Source organism: Hyperolius riggenbachi, chromosome 3 (genome assembly GCF_040937935.1).
Source record: "Hyperolius riggenbachi isolate aHypRig1 chromosome 3, aHypRig1.pri, whole genome shotgun sequence".
NCBI classification, from domain to species: Eukaryota; Metazoa; Chordata; class Amphibia; order Anura; family Hyperoliidae; genus Hyperolius; species Hyperolius riggenbachi.
Window position 1 is genome coordinate 183,964,863 of NC_090648.1, and position 21,360 is coordinate 183,986,222.

At 42.5% G+C, this 21,360-nt stretch overlaps 1 protein-coding gene and 1 long non-coding RNA gene across 2 annotated transcripts in view; one reads left to right on the top strand and one right to left on the bottom strand.

The window, feature by feature from the left end:
* Positions 1–3,709, top strand: part of SHC4 (SHC adaptor protein 4) — a 130,050-nt gene extending 126,341 nt beyond the window's left edge. The window contains exons 11-12 of the mRNA XM_068272512.1: positions 477–709; positions 3,100–3,709. Of these exons, the coding sequence (XP_068128613.1) occupies positions 477–709; positions 3,100–3,249 (383 nt within the window). The 3' untranslated portion in view covers positions 3,250–3,709. The remainder of the gene's footprint in view (positions 1–476; positions 710–3,099) is intronic.
* The window catches only part of LOC137561247 (uncharacterized), a 79,385-nt gene that overhangs the window by 43,592 nt on the left and 14,433 nt on the right, over positions 1–21,360 (bottom strand). Inside the window, exon 2 of the long non-coding RNA XR_011029946.1 lies at positions 900–1,004. This is a non-coding gene — a long non-coding RNA (uncharacterized lncRNA). The remainder of the gene's footprint in view (positions 1–899; positions 1,005–21,360) is intronic.

Genomic DNA, 21,360 nt, shown 5'->3' on the forward strand with positions numbered 1-21,360 from the left:
CTTGGACAGAAACCAGGCAAAGGAAGGTCAGGAGAAACAGTAGCGATAGTGGTACTTTTTCTGGACATAATAGCAGAAATTATTGCGATAAAACATTATTACACTTATATCAAATGCTAATAAACAGAAACCTTGGAAACAGGACTAAAACCTGTAATGATACTATAACTAAAAATGCAGGCAACTACCGTCTTCATGTAGGGACAAACCTTTTGACTTAAAAATTCCACTGTGGCTCATATTGGAACAGGCTTAGAAGATACTTCCATATATTAAAGACTTGGCAGAAATTATGAATGATCATGTCAAGTGTCTGGATTTCCTAGTTCCTTAGGCTGAGCAGTATACTTTATAGTCTGATAATGCACAAACTAGGGGGTGTGAGAGCAAAATCAATTTCAGTTCTGAAATTTGGAGTTATGATATGAACGTAGAAGAAAACCAGGATATTGATGGAATATGTGATTTTTCTCCAGGGACTCTGGATTTTGGACATCAATGCCTGGGCAGCAAGCTGCCTGTCAGCATGGCTCTACACAAAGAAGTGTGGTTTCATGGCAAGATGAATCGCAAGGTAGCAGAAAGCTTTCTTCTTCATGATGGTGACTTTCTGGTTCGAGAGAGCACTACATCAGTCGGCCAGTATGTACTAAGTGGACTACATGAAGGACACACAAAGCATCTGCTATTAGTAGACCCAGAAGGAAAGGTATGTGTCTCCCTTTTTTTCCCTCTTATATGATTCAGACACAATCACAAGTGAATATTAAAACCAGACATTGCTGATAGTTTAGCTGTAGTTAAGGTAAGAAACATTTTACGTACATCAAATATTTTAAATAAGCTTTGTACATGTTTTTAACATTCTAACAATCTCGATCACAACATATTTTACATACTATTGTCTGGGCTTTGCACTTCCTCTTTATACTATCCTTTGAGTTGCTCAATTGCTTTCACAGTAGATCAGCAAGATTGTCCAAACGTATGAAGTGTAGACAAACCTAGGGGGTAAACCGAGAAAAGAAAATCATGTTGTCTTGTAGTGAGGTACTGATTACCCGAATGCCAGGGGATGAGAACCCTAACACCGAAACAATCTTGGAGGTGGTGTGGAGCCGCCCCCACCGAACTAAGCCTCTGTACTGGAAACATGGCTATTAGACTGGAAATGCCTACAATTACAGATTTATGGCACTTGACATCCAGGCAGAATATGTAAGTATGTATATATGTAAGGCCACCGAAGTTTACCAGTGGTATGGAAACTGGTGATGCTGTTAAATAAAACATCTTTCTATATATTAAGGAAGAGAATTAAGACAGACATATATGTGTGATTTTACCAACATCAACCTCCCCCCCCCCATAAGAAAAGTAACATTTTGTTTTTAAAAGTGAGTGTTTTTTGGCTCTCAAAAACAGGGATTGTGGATACAACTGACCTATATTGGTGACATCTCAGAGATATGCCATTCTAATGGTGCCCATACATGGTACCATTTTTGTCATCCAATCTTACCATTTCTATGTAGTATATGGGTAAAGTAAGTGGATATGCTGAAAGGATAATTTAGGCAGTTCCCTTATATAACACAGAAATGGTAAGATTAGATGAAAAAAATTAGACTATGTATGGGCACCATAAAAGATTTCCTCTCAACGTTGTCATGTTTGAAATTCTCTCAAACAATACAATAAACAGTATTATAAACCCAACAGATGTTCATAATCTTCTGTTACCCTATCTGAAAATAGGTTCTGTGGGTGGAACTATCACTGCTTGGCTCACCATCATGTACTTCAGACTACAAAGGGGAGGGGCACAGACTGTGTTGTCTTTGCCCCAGACCAAGTACTTTAAGTTTTTTTTTTGTGGTTGTTGTTTTTTGGGTTTTTTTTTTGCATTGGTTAATTTAAAGTGAACCTCTGGACTAAAAATCTACTCAGCAGAACTGAAAAGGCTTGGTGTTTCTTTAACAGTTTCACAGCATCAGAACTTTGTTTTACTTACTAAAGCATTTTAGCTGCATTTTTAGCTAAGCTCCACCCATCAAAGAAAAAAAGCCAGGGCTTTTTTTCCCTCATGCTGTGCAGAGCATGATGGGATTTCCTATGTTATTCACATTGCCTAGCAACTGGGAGAGGTGCTCAGGACACAGGACAGTTGGAACTGAGTCTCATGCTCCCTGTCACCTCATTTCAACCAAAAAGATGGCTGCCATCATGAAATCAAACATTTGCCTGTCCTTTTCAAACAGTGTGGGTAAGAGATTATATTACCTATCTATTTTAATTAACATAACTAATGTAACTTAATGACAGTATGTTTGTTTAAGCTGGAGTTCCTCTTTAAGTTCCAGTGCAGATATATAGGTATACATATTATAATTATTTCTTTAAAGAACTTTTAAGGTATGAGTTTCTACTTCAGCAAGGCCCAGGTCACCTGACCCAGTCCATTACCTCCCACATTGAGGGGAGTTAACGTTTTGTGGGCAGCACTACAAATTTAGTCCAGCAGTTCCTCCTACCTCAGTGTATAATATAATAGTAAACTCTTCTATCCACCTTGTGTACATTTCATTATCCTGTTGCTCCACGACTATCTGATGTGACTGATGATAGAATAATGGGAGGAAGTTAGATAGCTCAGACTGTGCACATAAATCAGTCTGAGATTGCCCAAGAGTAACTAACTGCACTACTTACACCATCCGGACTGTACACACGTGCTACTGTCGGCAGAACGACTGCTATGCGGGAGGGTCTGACTCTGATGGACCCGTCGCTTGTAAAAATACAGCGTGTGTACGCGCCTTTTGGGACCATGATTTTATATGGAAAAGCAGGTGCTGAGGGAAGTGATCAATTTACATACAAACAAGCTCTGCCACATAGTGACTGCACAAGATACTGGTTGAACTCGATGGACGTATGTCTTTTTTCAACCAAAATAACTATGTACTGTAACTATGTAAGACTAGGAAAGCATATGAATTTAAAGTCTGGCTTTTATTATACGACTTTACTAAAAGTTTTGATTTTGTAATGCCCTGCCTAACTGGATCTAAAAATAAATGTATTTTTGTTGTCTAGGTGAGGACTAAAGATCATGTTTTTGAAAATGTGAGTCATCTGATTAAACATCATGTGGAAAATGAACTACCGATTATCTCATCTGGAAGTGAACTTTGTCTACGGCAGCCGGTACAAAGGCTGGAAAGACTGAAATCCCCATTGGAATGAAAAGACACAACTCTTACCATGTGCGTAAGACATGTTCAAAGGAATGAACTTTGGGATGGCGTGTAATTTTATACGCGTAAACACTGCTTACTAGATCTGTATAAATCACAGTCATATATAATAAATAAACCATTAAGCCTACAACAGTCTTTCTTTTATATGTAAATGTGATTTGCATTCAGGAAGTCTCTCGGTAGAATTTTTTCAGGACAAACTATGTACAAGCTGTCAGTGCTCAGTAGAAAAATATACATGCAAATACTTGAAAGCACAGTTTCCACTAATTGTAGGTCAGTTAGCCAGAATGGATGTTATGTGCCTTGTCATGAAAATTCTTACTAGGGTATATGTTTTATGTCCATAGTAATGACTGTTGCTTCCTTTCTCATTAATGGTCCATATAAAATATGGTATACGGCAGAGTTATGTAATGGAAAAATATTCTACGCAGATGTGCCTCATTGCAAATGTACATACATTTATAGCAGCTTGTAAAGTTCTGCTTCAAATTGTATTGCCAATATATATTTCAATAATATGTTTCTCTGTTGAGACTTATACATGCTAGTGTAATATTTTAGGAATATTCTATCTTGAGAAATAGAAAGTCTTGTATGCTGACTATCCCTGTGCTGTATAACCTCACTCAGGCTTCTGAAACTCATTTGGTGGAAAATGATTGGTGGTCCTGTACAGGAATCTTAAAGTGACTCTGTAACAAAAATTACAACGTTTTTTCTACCATCCTACAAGTTCCTAAACCTATTCTAATCTGTTCTGGCTCACTGCAGCACTTTGTACTATCACGGTGTCTGTAATAAATCAATGTATCTTTCCCGTCAGACTTGTCAGCCTGTGTCTGGAAGGCTGCCAACTCTTCCGTGCTGGTCTGTTCCTCTATGCACACTCCAGTGTGTGTTTTATTTACATAAGCCAGCAGCTTCACTGCTATCTTATCAGTGATAGAAGAGTGCTGGATAAAAACCCTCCTCTGTTAGGCTGTGAAAGTAGCTGGCTGACACATACTGAGGAATTACAAACACAGGCACAGGCAGAGCTGTCTGCAGGAAGCCTGTAATGTTCAGTGCATGAGAGAAGAAGGGGACAGAAGGTAAACACACAAATGATCTTTTGAGATTCAAAAGGAAAGCTGTATACAGCCTGCTTGTGTATGGATGTATTTTCTATGTGTGGACATATTGTACATCAATCTACTTCCTGTTTTGGTGGCCATTTTGTTTGTTTATAAACAAACTTTTTAAAACTGTTTTTGACTACTTTTAATGCGGCGGGGAGCGGCGAAATTGTGACAGAGGGTAATAGGAGATGTCCCCTAACACACTGGTATGTTTACTTTTGTGCGATTTTAACAATACAGATTCTCTTTAATATTAATTCCACCATTTAACCCGTAATTTTCAGATGTTTCCAATATGTTGGGAGGTCTTGTAGTGGATCTAGGGAAATAATCCATTTCTAGTAATAGGCAATGAAAACTTAGTTGCTGCAACTTGCGTTGATACATTTTTTTTGTCCCTGTAATATAGCCCTAGAATATCCACAGTGAAATTCAATAGTCCAGATTACCATTTCAGAAAGTCCTCTGTAGTATTGACTACTGACTAGCCAACTAAAATATACAACTTTTACTGTCTACCTTAGGATCATTTGCTTCTAAAAAGATTTCACTTTAAATTGTGGCACCGCGCTTGACCGTAGCTACATTTTTCCTCAGTCAGTCAATATAAGCATTGTCTCTTCTGGCCAGCTACAGTCTGACCATCTGGCAATATGCAGCTCTGGTAGTACCAGTGGCACATGTACCAGCGGTCACTGAGGTGGTAATTTTGATGCTTCCTGCATGTTAGGCAGCATCCCTCTTACCACTGATTAGTACTGTGAGAGCGCAGTTGGTGAAATGGGGTTGCCAGCTTGAGCTGCTACTCAATGAAAGATGTGACCACAGTTGTGCTCTGCTACATGTTGAAGCATGTACAGATAAGGAACTTGAAATGGTTTGAGTTAGGGGAAGCAAGAGAAGGAAATCACCCCAGGCAATTGAATTTTGACCTTTTTAGTGATGCTGACAGATTTTCATAAGGCATAAAGGAACATCTAATATTACATAAACTGTTTCAAGTCAGTCATTTGGCTTTATATAAAATGTTTATAAGGTCACTATATACAGTAGGGTATTAGGAAAACTGCTTTTTGAGATCCCCCCTCTAAAAGATCTTTTACTAGTCAACATAGCATGTCCAGTTCAGTCACAATATGTCATTCATCCATGTGAAAATAAAATGCAGCTCTGTCATATACCAGAATATGTGTAAGCATTTTATGGATACCTGACCCTTGGCAAAGCTACCTAAGGTAAGCACAGAGGAATATTCATGCTAGATCCATATACCTCTTGATATAGTTTGTTCCTCTCATTCCCCTTGGTCTCTATAATCACGCCTTGAAAAAACTGACTTTTGGCTAAAGTCACATTTTCAGACAGTAAAAGGCAGGATTGCAACAATGCTCCCTCCCATCACCTTCCCATTTCCTCTTCTTCCCCATCCTATAAGAGGAGTGAATAGGGCAGAGAAAAGGTGGAAACACTGCAGCAAGCCTGCCTTTTCCTGTCCGACAATTTGACTTTAGCCCCCAAAAATTTTCAGAGTGATTACAGAGACTAAGGGGAATGAGGAGAGAAATAACACACAGGGGTAGGTGCACACCTCTGCTGTTATCTTAGCTTTGCCTTGGGTCAGGTGTGCTTTAAGTAAAACTTACTGGCAGAATCATATCTACACAGGTATGTGACATAATGGGTAAACATAGGTATACACATAGTACTAGTCTAGCGATGATAAGCAGATTCGACCAAAACACAGATTTCTCTCTGATTGAGTTTGATCAGAGAGAAATTTGTTGGCTGTTTATACACTGCAGACAGATTCCTGATTTATTTCAGCATGATCTGGCATTGGCATTAAGGCTCAGAATCCACTGCCCCCCAAATGTAAATGTGCCCCCCTGCCCATGCATTTATACTTTACCTGTCCCCTGCCATAGTGCCCATCCATCTTCTGCTTCCGAATTTGCATCTCACAAGTTGCCAATGTATAGCACATTGGGCACATGTGTGATGTCACACACGTGCCATGTGCTATATATTAGCAGTGTGTGAGGCGCAAAGGGAGAAAACAGAAGACAGATGGGCACCATGGCGGGTGACAGCGAACAGGTAAAGTATAAATGGTAAAGTATAAATGCCTGGGCACGGGGCACATTTACATTAGGGGGGCAGTGCGCTGGGTCCCGGTGTGTTCATCACGATATTACACGCCATTACCACCGTGCACCTGGTCGAGCACGTCCGCCAGAGATTTCCCAATATGTCCAATCTATACATGCGGCCGATGTTGATAGGGCTTGCTCTTGGTGGCACCGATTTTTAATCCCATTCGATAACTATCAGATCAGATAGTTGATCAACCTCCAAATCGCCTGATGTTTGGCCACCTTAATGCGGATCCGAGATGAACTAACTATAACAAGTAACTTGTCTATATATATATTATGTAAAGTTTAGATAGTTTACCCAGCAAATCTAGCTGCAAACAGCTTCAAAAGAATATGATTATTTCTTCCTGTGATACGACAGCAGCCATGTTGTTTGTAAACATTACACACAGGCAAAGCTGCTCTGCATCTCCAGCTCTCTGCCTGTGACAAATTCACTCTGCTCTCCTTCTCTCCTCTGCCTCTGAAATCTCTGGCTGGTAGCCTCCTCCTCCCCCTGCCCAGACTGATCTCCCATAAGCCCTTGCTACAGTGTCAAGGCTCTCTGAAAAAGCTGTGGGCGAGGCTTGTTTAGTTTATAGGGAATTAAAGTATTAAAACAAAATAAAAAAAGTATTTGGCTTGAGGAATGCCCTATAAACTACATGAAAGGAACACAATTATGCAATGAGTAAAAGTTTCTCGGATCCACTTTAACTAATAATATGTCAAGGTCCTTTTTTATTGCAAGGGATAAAAAGTAGTGTTTTTACCCATGAAAATAAGGCACGTTGAACAGTAAATGGAATTCAGCCAAAAATAAGCAAACAATCCCTGGTAACTAGATAGTTCTTTCAGGCTCAATTTTTTTTATTTTTGTAAGAAGGTGAATGATCCAGGTTTTAGGTCACACTGGCTGTCTGTACACATTTCACAGTCAAGATCTAACACCTTACAATGAGAATAATAATAATAATCCTTGAGTTTATTTTTGGTTCAGGTTTGCTTTAAAAGTCTTTTATAAACTTCTATTTAAGTTATTTAAGTATAGGTCTTTGGCTTGTGTCCGCAGACACTGCATTATCATTCACAATAATCTTGGAAAATGAATTTCATATTCTTTCATGGCACCCTCTCCTCAAAGATTATTTTGGGTAGCAGTTCAGTAATTAACTTGACAGATTAACACGTTTAGTTATACGCTAAACTTACAGTTAGGGTGCATGCACACATCCCATTTGATTGGCTAGTCACTGACCAATTTTACCACTTTTATGAAGTATGGTGGTCAACAGACTGAATACTGTGAACAGATTGTGTAGGTAAGCTCTCATACTACTTCTAAGTGGTAAAATTGGCCAACCATAATTGAATGTGTGTACCAGGCTTTCAGTGAAAGCTTTCTGTGCATGGAACTGTCAACTGATCTCAAAAGAAGCCCAGTGATTAATTATTAGAAAATGAACAAAATAAAAGTATTCCACGTGTATCTAGTCAATAAAACTTTTATTGACTAGGCATATTTGACTGAAGGCATATTTGAATAAACACAGTAGTTAGATATCTACCTCAGTAAAGAGAAGCCTCTGAAGGCTTCTCCGATTGGACCCCCTTCTTCTTAGCGGCCCCAATCCTATACTTGAAGGATCATGGTAGGTCTGAAGCATGCATCTATACATTTTATATTTAGTTCCTCTAACATCAAGCAGGAACTGGATCCTCTGCCCAAGATGGTAGAGGGGTCTAACACACCCACCCCCCCACCCCCCCATTCCTTTACCTGTGGAGGCATAGATTTTCAACAAAAATAATACATTTATTCCTCTGCCCACCATTGAGGAAGAACCAGAACAAAAACTGACAAGCCTGGTGGAAGTTCCCACCCATGAATTCCCTCCCATGACAGGCAAGAGAAAAAGGCTACTCTGCCTCCACCAGTTATCATCAAGGAAAAACTCCTTTCAGAGATCCAGGGAGAGTCTTTACCTGACAGCCAGGAGGAAAGTGACTCTTTGCCAACTATCCAAAAGGGTTCTCATTGGAGAGAGACAGGAGTCAGAAATTGAGCCCCAGCCCAGCGAACAGCCCTAAGCCACTGCAGAGTCCAGCAATGGCACTGGAAACAGACCCAAACCAGTGGGCAGATTTTGGTGGAACCTGGGCTGTGTTAGGGCAGCTCTGGGAAGGCTGTGCTGATGCATTCCATGTTGCAAGATAAATGTGTCAATGGCATCAGATCTCGAAGAAGTAAATGAGATCCCATCCACCAGTGCCACATGCAGAGCTTGAGTTCTGTATACCACAGGTGCCTTGGAAGTGGCAGCTTTGAGAAGTTGGTGCTGGTGTCCCATCCTGCCACTAAACAACAAATAGCAGTGAAAATGGTGCTGAAGAGAAGACTTCTGGATTCAGGTGAAAACCCCTTCATGCAGTGAAATGCCCTCTAGATAGCTGGGAGCAGCCCCTTCTGCAGCTATGCCTTTGCTACATGTCAAAGGATTACAGCTGCTATGTCATGGAGTATATGAGTGATGCATGCCTCACAGACTTAATAACAAGCTCTTACCATGCCCAGATGCCACAACCATCAGATTCAGCACAGCAGATATCCTGCATTTCCTACACAGCAAAGGTGTTGTACACAGAGACCTAAAGCCAGACAACATCCTCCTGGACAGCCATTTGAAAATCACAGATTTTGGCCTGGCAGAGATGTTTGAACCAATGATTTACAGATTTCATGGCACGTCATAGTATTTGGCTCCTGAGGTCTATAAGTGTGAGCCCAACAACAATGCGGTGGACTTCTTCACCTTGGGAATAATAACCTTGGCTGCCGTCCATTTCAAGGTAATGTAAAGGATCTCGAGCATTCCTTCTGCTATACTGAACCCAAATTCCTCAATGACTTTAACAAGAACAAAATTTCATACAGAAGCTTCTCTGCAAATGCAAATGCCAGAATTTGTGCTACCACTTGCGCGATTCATACATTCTTCCATGTGATCGACTGGGAGAAAATGGAAGCTGGGAAATCCTCCTCACCAGTTGTCCAATACATTGGATCTTCAATACAACCATCAGAAATTATGAACATAAGTAATATGATCCCCAAAGACCTGGAGTGTGTACTGGAAAGCTGTTCAATTGCATCTCCTTTGTGACTGACAGATGGAAGGAAACAGGGCTGGTTCTAGAGTTTATGCTGCCTGAGGCAAACTTGTGAGGATGTGCCCCGCCCCATCCCCTTCCTAATTTGGAATGATCGCAAAGCACCCAACAATTTACCCTGCTTAATTTAATGACATGCTGCAGCTTAACACAATAGCACACTGGCTGGCTGTGAGTCTGTGTCACGGACGGTTGCGGGGCCGCAGGCGCGTCCTGTAACCGCCCGTGAAGAAAAAGCGATCGCACTCGATTCCCTGCATCGATTGCGCTTCAAATCGATACAATCTGGGTTGAGTGTGTAGGGGGAGCTGAAGTCCTTTTCTTAGCAGAGAGAGCACCATCCTAAAGGCTGGATGGCTCTTTTGATATGCTAATGAGCCTGGGCCCAGAGAGTCCCTGGCTTCAAGCTGTGCGGATGGCCCATCCATCAGGTATAAGGTGACACCTAGCTGATCTCATGTAGATGTTAATTAACCAAGGGGTGATCAGGATGCCTAGGTGCAGCCAGGCAGGCTACAAATCTCCGGGAGGTCTTGACACCTTGCTCACTGGTAAAGATCAAAGGGAAGTCAGCTGTTAGCAGCTAGAACACATCCTGAATAAACCTGAGTCTCATAGCATAATCCATAACTTCCCAGATCTGTCATATTTCTGGGGTTCCTTAGATGGCAGCTTCGCCAAACGTGGGGGAAGTGTAGCATGAGCCCCGGTGCTGGTTCTGAGGAAGTTTCAGAACATTCTGAGGTAAGGACTGCCAGTTAGGCAGTTTGAAAATGCCCTGATGATACCACAGGGGTCCCACCCCTCATGTCTGGTATCAGGGCGCTGGGTAAATCGAGACAGACCTGAAAATGTTAATAAATCTGCCCTGACCTGTACGGTTCTGTGAGATAGAGCCCATATATGGGTAGATATGATTTCTAGCCCCCAGGACAAGGGGAGGGCTCATCTCATCTTCTAAGGGGGTGTATGGCTCCCCGCCGCCCTCACTCCCTCCTACTGAAGCAGGGGCATAAGAATGGCAGAGGACCCAAACTCAGTGTCCTCCACACTGAAACATCTTGCACTCATCAGATGCCAGCTTGAGGATATGCTGGCATCCACCTGGTCTGAACTCTGAACTCAAATTGAAACCCAGAACTCTGTTTTTCCACAAAAAGGACATCTTTCCAGGAACTAAGTATTTTTCTCCCTTCTTTTATTTTTTATACTGGCTATTACTGTCTTAATAATTGTGATTTTAATAATTGTCTGTATATATTAATTATTTATATTGCGTGAATAAACGACTTCCTCCAAGTCATTCACTGTCCGCTACCCTGCTTATCAGCACACGCAGAACTGATCCCGGGTCTCTGAAGATACGCTACTGTTTGTTTGTTGTTGGCTAGACAGAATACCGTGTGTTTAACCGTTTTATTCGCAGGACTAGTCAGTCAGTTAGTGGACTCCACGGTCCCATGGTAACCGCGGTGGTGGCAGTTTACTCTGAACCAGTAGGTGACGTTGTAATTACCCGTGTCTCACAGGCTCCCTTCTGAGTTGTCTGCGGCTAATTCTTAACGGTTCCTGCGCGTTGACTGCGACCAGAGTTCGCACGATCTGTGCGCTGGCACCGTTTAGAAGGCTAAGTGCGGTCAGCCACTAGGGCTCCTGTGACAGTCTGTGACTCAGCCACTCCATTATTCCTCAGTCAGGACAGTAGTGCCACCTCCTCCCTTCTGCTGTGCATGTCAAATGAAACACTGCTGGTCTCCTGCCTCCCCCTCCTCACTCACCCACAGACTGCTCATACAACACAACACAACAAGCTGCTTTTCCCCAGTGATGACCTCTTCACCTCACTCGCTCTCCTCTTGCTTCTCCTACTATTACGAAGTGTAAACAGACAGTACAAACATGCTGCCCCTTTAATCTCGGCGCCTGATGCAAATGTTTCATCTTGCTTCATGAGAGAACCGGCCCTGGAGGGAAATGACTAAGCCAAAGTCATAATCACATCCATCTCTGAAGTCCACCAGCAATGATCCAGGGATTTTATCTTACTGATATCCCATTTTTTCCCTTTTAGGGCAATTTGGTCCAAGCCTTGTAAGAGCTTTTCACCTTCCTCTGGATCACCATCCAAAAACAAAACCAAACACAAAAAGTATATTTTTTTAAAATCAGTTTGCTTTAAGGAACAGGGACCCCTCTCGCTTTTTTTCATGTCCATAGTCTGGTTAAGGGCTCGTTTCCATTATACAACGCAGAGCCGTGCGCTCAGTGCGGCTCTGCGTTGCATGTGACTCCCCTGGGGCGGCGCTTGCGATTCCATTCATTATACTGAATGGGATTGCGGGCGCAGTCGCTCCAAAATGCATGCAACCATGCGCTGCGGTTCAGCTGTGAATTGCAGTGCATGTATGGAAACATCAGAGAGTGCAGTCTATGTACTCTCTGATGTCCCTGCAATCGCATTTCCATAAGCACAGCTGAAAGCACGCATATGAAACCAGTCCTAAGGACCTGTTCGTGCTGCTTGCATTGCATAGTGATCTTGTACTCTGCTGCAGCACAGCTACACACAAGAGCATAAGAAACTTCATTAATCACACTGGTGACTACTAGTGGATGTGATTTTGATGGAAATATAAACTGCATATCGATGCTTGTCAAAGTACTGCCCTGCACTGTGGTGCGATAGACGTCTAGAAATAAAAGGGAGAAAGAAAGCTTTCTGATGTAAAGCAAACCTGTCACGGGTATCTCCTGTCTTATGTGCCCATAACATCTCCAGGGCCATAATGTTTTCATCCAATTGCTGTGTTTGCAGGTGCTTTGGGAAACCTCCTGCTTCTCATTCCATTTCCATCTCTGCAGTTTGGCCTACCCAACGTTCACCCACTGTCAATGGATGCCAGTAAACTGTCGGTTGAAATGAATTTGAATGATTCTTTATAAAAATTGTGGTTTCTCTATGTGCTGCAAGAGCCACGGTCAATTTTTCATTGCTATGTGTATTGGCTCCCTGTTGACTCACTTTTTGTAACACTCGTCAGTAAGAAAGGCAGTGACTGAAAGTTCCTCAGTGGGTATGGAAAGCAATGAAAACGGATTATAATCTCTGTTCCCAGACAAAAAGTTTCTTTATTACAGTCTGCCTCCTTCTTGTGAACCTTTCCCCTAACTTCCCTTCAATTTTAGTCCTTTTTGACAATTAAGAGCAACAGAAACTGTATGTAACACTGGGTGTGGACCCAGAAAGCAGAAAAATCCTATAAAACACAACAGAATTCTTAAGTGAATTGCGTTTTTCAAAATTTGTGTTCGCTGCACATCTAATACAAGTTAATGACATCGCCGCACTTGTGCCTTTTAATGCAATTTTTTTCATCTGATTGTTCAGCTAAAAACAAAAAGGACCTACATGCCTGTTTTTTCAGAACAGACGTGAGTCGCATACAGTGCTAGTCAATGGAAATGCACATTTTGGCATTCCAAACGCAAAGACTCACATAAGAATGTAAAGTTATTAACATACAAGAGTCATGTAAACTTTCTTCATCGATATACATGGAAAAATCGGAGTGCAAAAATTCACATCAAAAAACGCAAATAAGAAAAAAGGATTGGATGTGAAAAATCCAAAACGCAAAGTCTAAAATATGAAAAAATGTGCAAAAAGAAAAAAAAAGCAAAAAGTTGCAGGGATAAGTATAAAGGAGGCACCCTTATGCTTTATAAGATTGTCCGCATCCTCCCCTTACCTCTGCCATAAGGACTTCAAGAATGTAGATTGACTTACATCATTTCACAATAAAAGCACACCTGCTTAAAGTGTACCAGAGCTCAAGTAAAGAATCGATACTTACCTGGGGCTTCCTCCCGCCCCATAAACACTTGCGAGTCCCTTGACGTCATCCCGCGGTCTGCCATTCAGCCGCAATCAACCCCGGTAACCGCTCAGTCGCGCCTAGTCTGGGTCTTCTGCCCATGCGCGAAAGCATGACTGACGTCACTGAGCAAGTTACCGGGGCCGATTGCGGCTGAACGGCCGACCGCGGGAGGACGGTGAGGGACTCGCACAAGTTTATGGGGCGGGAGGAAGCCCTGGTAAGTATTGATTCTTTACTTTACTTGAGCTCTGGTTTCCTTTAAAAAGTATCATTGCTGCTGAAGGCTGTGGAGTGATGCCAGTCCCTGTTGGGCAGAGGTTTAAAAGGAGGGAGGAAACTGGTTCTCTGCTGACATAACTGTACATAATTTAATCGTAATACGCAATTTGGAGATGACTCATGTACTATTGCATTATGAACTTGGGCATGTGTGTAAAAATTATTTTCTTGCAGGTAGTTGCATTTTATGGCAATTATATTTTGTGTATTCCATCCGCTATGTTTCTTAGAAAGATTTAGAAAATATGGAAAAAAATGTGTATAGTCTTATTTTTAGCTCTGTTGGGAAGATAGTATCATTATTTTCAATAAACAATATTTATATTATATACATATATGACTGTCCATTATTTGTATTTTCTTTCTGAGCCAGTTTGCTTTCTAATGTAGGCTGTGATGACCAGATAATGGAAATAATCCTGCATAGTACAACACAATCCACAACCTCCTACATAGTACAACACAATCCACAGCCTCCTGCATAGTACAACAAAATCCTTTTGCCATGTATCAGCTGTGGGCAGTGGCATATACAGGGCCCGAGTCTCCTCCAGATTGATTGACATGTGTCCCTGATGATATAAGAAATTGTTAATTGACCTAGTCTGAAATCAAAGTGAAGGGATTAAAATGATTGTCCTGTAGCTAAAAAGAAAACAATATTAATTATCAACTATATAACTCTTAATATTAATATCATATTATGTCAGCTAATGTCACATAATACTAGACACAGCTAATAGCTTAACTTTAGCAGTACATATTTTTGTACACTAAATTGAATTTCAAGTTCTTTACTTGCATGACCAACTAGGCATAAGATTGAAAACTAAGATTTTGCACAAAATATAACATCAATATACTGTAGTGGTATTTATTTAGCCGGGTTGTGTCTAAACATACACTGTAAATAATGCTCAATATCTAAAAGGTTGTCTAACTACACATACACAAAGTCATAAGACACATGGGCCCATATGCAATTCACTTTTTCACCTGACTTTTCTCCTAGGAGATAACTTTCCATCTTCAAATTAAAATAACTTTCCAGCGTTTTACAACTAAAAAAGTACCAAACAGTAAATGAAAAAGTACTATCAAAATTAGTTTGAGCATTTTCTTGCTTTCTGGTGGCTTAAAATGCATTTTATTGACAAATTTAAAAATATCACCCAGGAGAAAACTCAGGTGAAAACATTAATTGCATATGGGCCATGGGCCCATATGCAATTCACTTTTTCACCTGTGTTTTCTCCTAGGAGATAATTTTTCATTTTCTATTAAAAGTCATTTTCAGCACTTTGCAATTGAAAAAGTACCAAAAAGTAGGTGAAAAGGTACTATTAAAATAATTTTGAGTATTTTCTTGCTTGCTGATTGTTTCAAAGACATTTTATTGACAATTTTAAAAATATCACCTAGGAGAAAACTGAGGAGAAAAAGGGAATTGCATATGGGCCATGAATTGTAAGACATGTCACAGGCATTATCATTGGAAGACACATCATGAAAGTCCCATACAAGCACTCATTCAGTGCAGTACCATGTAAGTGGCATGTATTGTCATGAAAAGAGACATCATTAAAAACACATATACACAAAGTGCATTGCCTAGAAAGTTGCCTGCATTATCATGGGAACACATCACAAAAGTTGCATACATGCACAAGATGTGCATGGTCATGAAAGTCGACATAAAATCTCGCTTGAGAACACACTATCATTGCCATGATCATTGCCGCGCTAAATGCAGTAAGCAAATCCTATAGTTAAAAAGAGAATCCACTTCCACAAATGGAATATAGAATATAAATACAAAAAGGGCAAGGGGAAGGAGGCAAACAGAGCAATCTCGACACAAAGCAGTGCTAGAAGGGAAGATGAAATGGCAGGGGCTGGAGAGTCCCATGCTTACCAGGACTCAGATGAGGACCAGGACTGTCCGTCGACTTCACCCCTGAAGGAGTAGCTGCACTCCTCTTACCCAAGCTACAGCAGATGCTACATTGCAACAAGGATCCCCTGGAGCAGGACGTTAGGAGGAGGTGAGAGCCCGCGTGTGCATCAGGAGCAGAACAAGAGGGGCCTTTGGTGGCAAATTCGGTGAGGTTCCTACTAGTACCAATAATAGCGCTTGAGATGCTAAATTTTCAACACAAGCATTTATGTCAGAGCAAAGGCATTTGTTAAATACTAAGTGTGAAGGATAGCGGAGACAACGCCGCCATGCAGGGCAGCATGGCGGCGGTCTCCGCTTCTCAGCCGTCAGGCTCCGCCGCTCATACGGAGATGCCGGCGCAGGCTCATGGGGACACCGCCGCCGCGTCTGGCGTCATGTCCTCTATTGCGGCATGCGGACTTCAGTCCGCGTTCGGGCGCGGATTCAGGGTCTGGCCTCTCCAACGTCCAGAGGCAAAGGGTCTCGCGCGTGCGCGCAAGGAGGCAGGACTTTTACCTCCTACGTAGGAGGGTCAGCTGACTCTCCAGTCAGCTGACCTCAGGTGTCCTGATTGGTTAGGCCTTTGGGCGGATTTGCTGAGTGACTCTCAGCATATAAGGAGCTGAACTTTACTTGCTCCTTGTCTGCTGTCGTGATTACACTTCTGTGCTAGCGCTCAGACCTTAGTGCAGTGCCCTGGTGTTGATGCTAAGGATTTCACACCTTAGTTAGGATTGTATTTGATTTATTATCTGTGTCTTGACTTGGCTCTCCCTGACTATTCTCTTCTCGTCGATTGTGTACCTTGCCTATCTGATTCCTGTTGCCGACTCTTGCCTGATTACAGATTACTCTTCTGCCTTCTGCTCCTGTACTGCTGCCGCCTTCTCTGTTGCCGAACCCTTGCTTGTCTGACCTTTCTCCCTTCAGTGGAACGTCTCCCACTGGAGGGTTATCTCTGAGGCTTGCCTCTCCGAGACGCCTGCCCCAAGCAGACGATTACTGCTAGGGGTCGAGATTCCTCACTCTGCCTGGTTAGAGGATATCACTCACGGGGTTCCCATTCAGAGGTAACCACACCTCTGAGGAATTGCCGTGTGGTGGATATTTCCACACTTCAGTGATATAGATTACTGTCTTTATTGTGTTCTTTTGCTGGTGTCCAGAGGTTAGCAATATATCGGATTATCGGTGATACTGCAGATCATCAATAATCGGGTATATATCTGCATTCTTAGTGATACTGCAGATCGCCAATAATCAGATTCTCTCTGCGTGCTGACACCGATCGTTACACTAAGGCCTTGATTCACTAAGGGCTGGGGCACACCGAGCGGGTTTTTTGCAGCCGCTTGCGGCTGCGGATACGCTTGGTCAATGTATCTCAATGGGGTGGTTCACACCAGAGCGGGAGGCGGTTTGCTGAAACGCATACTCCCGGGATGAGGCATTTTTTGGATTGCGAAGCCGTTTCTGCTTCCAATGTAAAGTATAGGAAAAACGCAAACCGCTCTGAAAAACGGCAGTTCAGAGCGGTTTGCCAGGCATTTTTTGTTACAGTGGCTGTTCAGTAACAGCTTTACTGTAACAATATATGAAATCTACTACACCAAAAACGATTCACAAAACCGCAAAATGCTAGCTGAAACGCTACAGAAAAATAAGAAAAAGCGTTTCAAAATCTGTTAGCATTTTGCGGATCTGCTAGCGGGTTTTGGTGTGCACCAGGCCTTAGACAAATAACATGCCTTATCCGAGTTAACACGCCTTATCCGGGTTAACACTCCTTATCAGAGATAACGCGCCTTATCAAAGTTAACACGCTTTATCAAAGTTAACACGCCTTATCAGAGTAGCATAGCAAGCGCTACGAACTTATGCCTGCTAATTGGCAATAACGAGAGCTCCACTCGTCCTGCCCTGACTCCCTGCGGGTCCAATCACTTTAAAGGACATTACCCCCGCACTTTGGTTGGCCCAATAGGCTGCCTGTCACTTGACAGGAAACTTCGCAGGCAGCCAATTGGGCCAATCAAAGTGCGGGGATAATGGTTGTGGAGCGCTCCACTCCTCTTTGGGATGTAGCCCCGCCCTCCTCTGCAAGCTTTAACTGTGAGCGCTCCATAACCGTGTCATGCCAGCTGAGACACTCTGGTGGAACTAAGCATGCACGATGACAGCGGACTCCCATCTGGAACTATGAGTTTCCCCAATTGTGGGTAGAGATCCGGTGTGGACATCTGCTGTGTATTGCGGAAGAGGTCACTGAAAGTTGGGGCGGTAAGATTAAACAAGTATCGGTAAGTCTGCTTGCGAGGAGTGCTTCAAAAATTTTAGATGGTTTTAATGTTCAGTAGGTCACCTTTTTGTACTAAAAATTTGCCAATTTTTTCACATCTACTGAGTGATGACACTATATTATTTTGTAGTAGAGACAGGACCCCTTTAACAGAATGGTTAGAGGAGGAGGTGGTGCTGGGACTGTTTTACCCAGGAGAGAGAGAGAGGTCGTGCAGCAGATCAGGATCCAGTGTAGTTAGTAGAACGAGTTCATCCCAAGAAGAATCTGCCAAGTCTAGGAATGCTTTGCCCATTTCAGATGCAACTAAGGGTAGTATTTATGCTTTGAGGGGCCGATGTGTGCTCACATTAAGATGTAATTAAAAGAAAAAGGTATAGAAACAGGAACATGTAGACATATTTATAGTAGTACCGATTGACCGTTTCCAGATAGAAAAATGGGAAAAAGGAAAGGAACACCGTAAAGAAAACAAAAATAGGTAAGGTATAGGTTGATCCCCCATACATTTTACATCTGGGCTCAAGCATGGGGAAGGATTACCATTAGTCTGTCGCAATCCAATGGGGAGCCTGATGCTTCTGATGGGGCTCAGATCTGTCGATTCTCCTGTGCAGAAAACTCAGGAGTGGTGCAGGAACGCAAATGTGATGGCGACGCAATAATAAACGGGAAAAAAAAGATGAAAAACTGATGACCAGTATAACAAACAACTTGATCTAAAAGCAAACTTTGAGGTTGTAAGGGGGAAAAAAACATTAGATACTTTCCTCGGTAGAGGGAAGCCTCTGGGTCCTCCAGAAGCTCCCAGACCCTGGGTGAGACCACCAAAGGACCCTCTGGAAGTTCGTGGCCACTTACCCATCCATGAATGAGCACGGCCGCACTGCTCATGCCTGCACAATGGCCACTTGGGATTGGCCGAAGAAGCCGAGCGTGTTTGGCTCAGTGCTACTACGTAGGTGCAAGGTGTCTGTTATAAACTGTTCTTATCACCTTGCTTCGACACCATCGTCTCACAGACTGTGAGATCACTTGACTCTCCACACCGCAAACAGGATATAGACTTTCTCAGGCTTCTTCAATGTTTACGTTATTTATTCAAATCACAGAAAGACAGATAGATACAGTCATCATATCCTAGCTATGCCAATCTTCATGTTGCGTTACAAGCTCGTGATGAGACTCCCTGCTGAAGTCTATCAGGTACCTTCTTCCTAACTACGTTACACTAAACTACCTATGTACAGCATACATTATATCAGATTACAGAAAGGAAGAACATGCTTAGAAGTCGTCCCAGTCAGCCTTGCTAGCTAGTGCGGAAGGAAGAAGCAGAAGTGAGCTCTCGTAGCTCCCTCAGCCTTTAATACTGACTAGGAAAGAGTTAAATATGACATCATCTTCGCCACCCCCTAAACCAGATTATTGGTGGACCCACTCGTGGTGTCATCATACACACCTACTTGATTAATAATCAATGAGGCATTTGACCCATATGCAGGAACGTGGATGTTTAGTAAATATGGCCAATGTTTTCTGTTCCTGTGGTGTAGTGTTAAGGTCAGAGTAGTCCGATGGCCTTCTTTTAGGAACATGTTCTCAGTATCTGCGTGTATCCTCTGCTACACGCAGACCCTGAGATGCCTCTGCCTGTATCACAAAACCTCTATTTATTTTAAAGGCATACACTGCGGACAAGCCTTTTACATAAAACTCAGGCCAAGTAACTGAGGCCTACTTAAATTATAACAATCCCCCCTAAACCGGCTTGACCCGCAGATCCCAGCGTCTGAACCTCCCAGTACCTGGTTTCTTTTCTTTTATGTTTCACTTTTCGATGTTCGTGCTCACACAACTTCTCTGCTCTAGGCGATTACCCCTGGAAGAGAGAGAGCAAGACCTCTTGGTCTTCCTGTAACCAGGCTCTCTGGGGAGGCCCTACTTCTAAGTCCCTCTATACCACATGCTCAGCATTTGCGTCACTTACGTATCACTCACAAACTTGCATAACCACAGAAAAGTGAAACTCGTTTGGTTGTTACAAAACAGAGCAGTGCCAGGTGCCTTCTAAAAGAGCGCCTTTATACAATCAGCTCCATCACAGGTACTACTAAACCTATACCCGTAACCCTGTATATCCCTTAATTTAAACTATTGGTTCAGGAGATTGTTTATGAGGCACCAATCTCTGGACCAGGTTAATTTGTTTTACGTAATTTTAACACGCAACCTCACCTGGATAATGATGCCTAAAGTTGTCATCCCCATCCAGACGACCAGTGGGTGTAGAAAGAACTTTGGAACTGCAGAGGCCCAGTCCGAGTGTCCCTGGAACATCACCGGAACCCTTGTCCACCAGGTCAGACTGGCACTCACCTGCTCATTTTTGTGTTCTACCTCGTTAAGATCACCTGTATCATGGTGAAATCTTACCTCTAACTTAGTGTACTGTTTGTTTAACCTTTGTAACAAAATGTGGTCGTCTTGGATCAAACCCTGTTCCCCTTTGTCCCATGTCGTGTTCTCTTTCAGGACGGGAACTACCCGTGAAACTTTGAATTTTAGAGTTTTCTTACCAATTTGAAAAACAACGTCATCCAACCTGGATGACAGGATCCATATGGGATCTCCACTCACCCAATATGTTCCCCTTGGAAACTCCCCCTTATCGGAACAATTATGAGAATAGGTATACCTTGAATGTATCATTAGACCTTATGTTAAAAAAACCAAACCTTTCCTTCAGTCACCGGAACTATCGGTTGGGCTTCAGGGTGGATCTTTTGAATGGTAGTCTCGCATTCTGCGTTATTGAGCCTGCAGGCTTCTTCACTAAATTTGACTTGCCCCGGCCAACGCAGGTACTTCTGCAAGAATTGCCCGCATGAGGACAACTCTACTTGCTTCACCTCCCCGTCTAGCACCAAAAAAGGTTGACCTCTCAGGTCCTGGTGTAAGACCCGGGTTGAGGTGGGAACTAAGGAAGTGGCGGTGCCTAAAGGAATGTTGCACCGTTTCCATTTGTTCACCCAAACATCTCGAAGCTGCCATGCAAAAGATCCTTCTCCAGAAAAATTAATATACCTCCCCTTGTCCAATCTCTCGCTGACAAAATATGTCCCCAGCTGTCCTGATTGGACCTCTTCCCCCCTTATGTCCTGAGGCACACTATGTACCTGAGGTCGGGAAGACTGTACTCTCTGCAATCGTTCGATTAAGAGTACCTCTTCACTTACAATACAATACAATACAATAACATTTCTATAGCG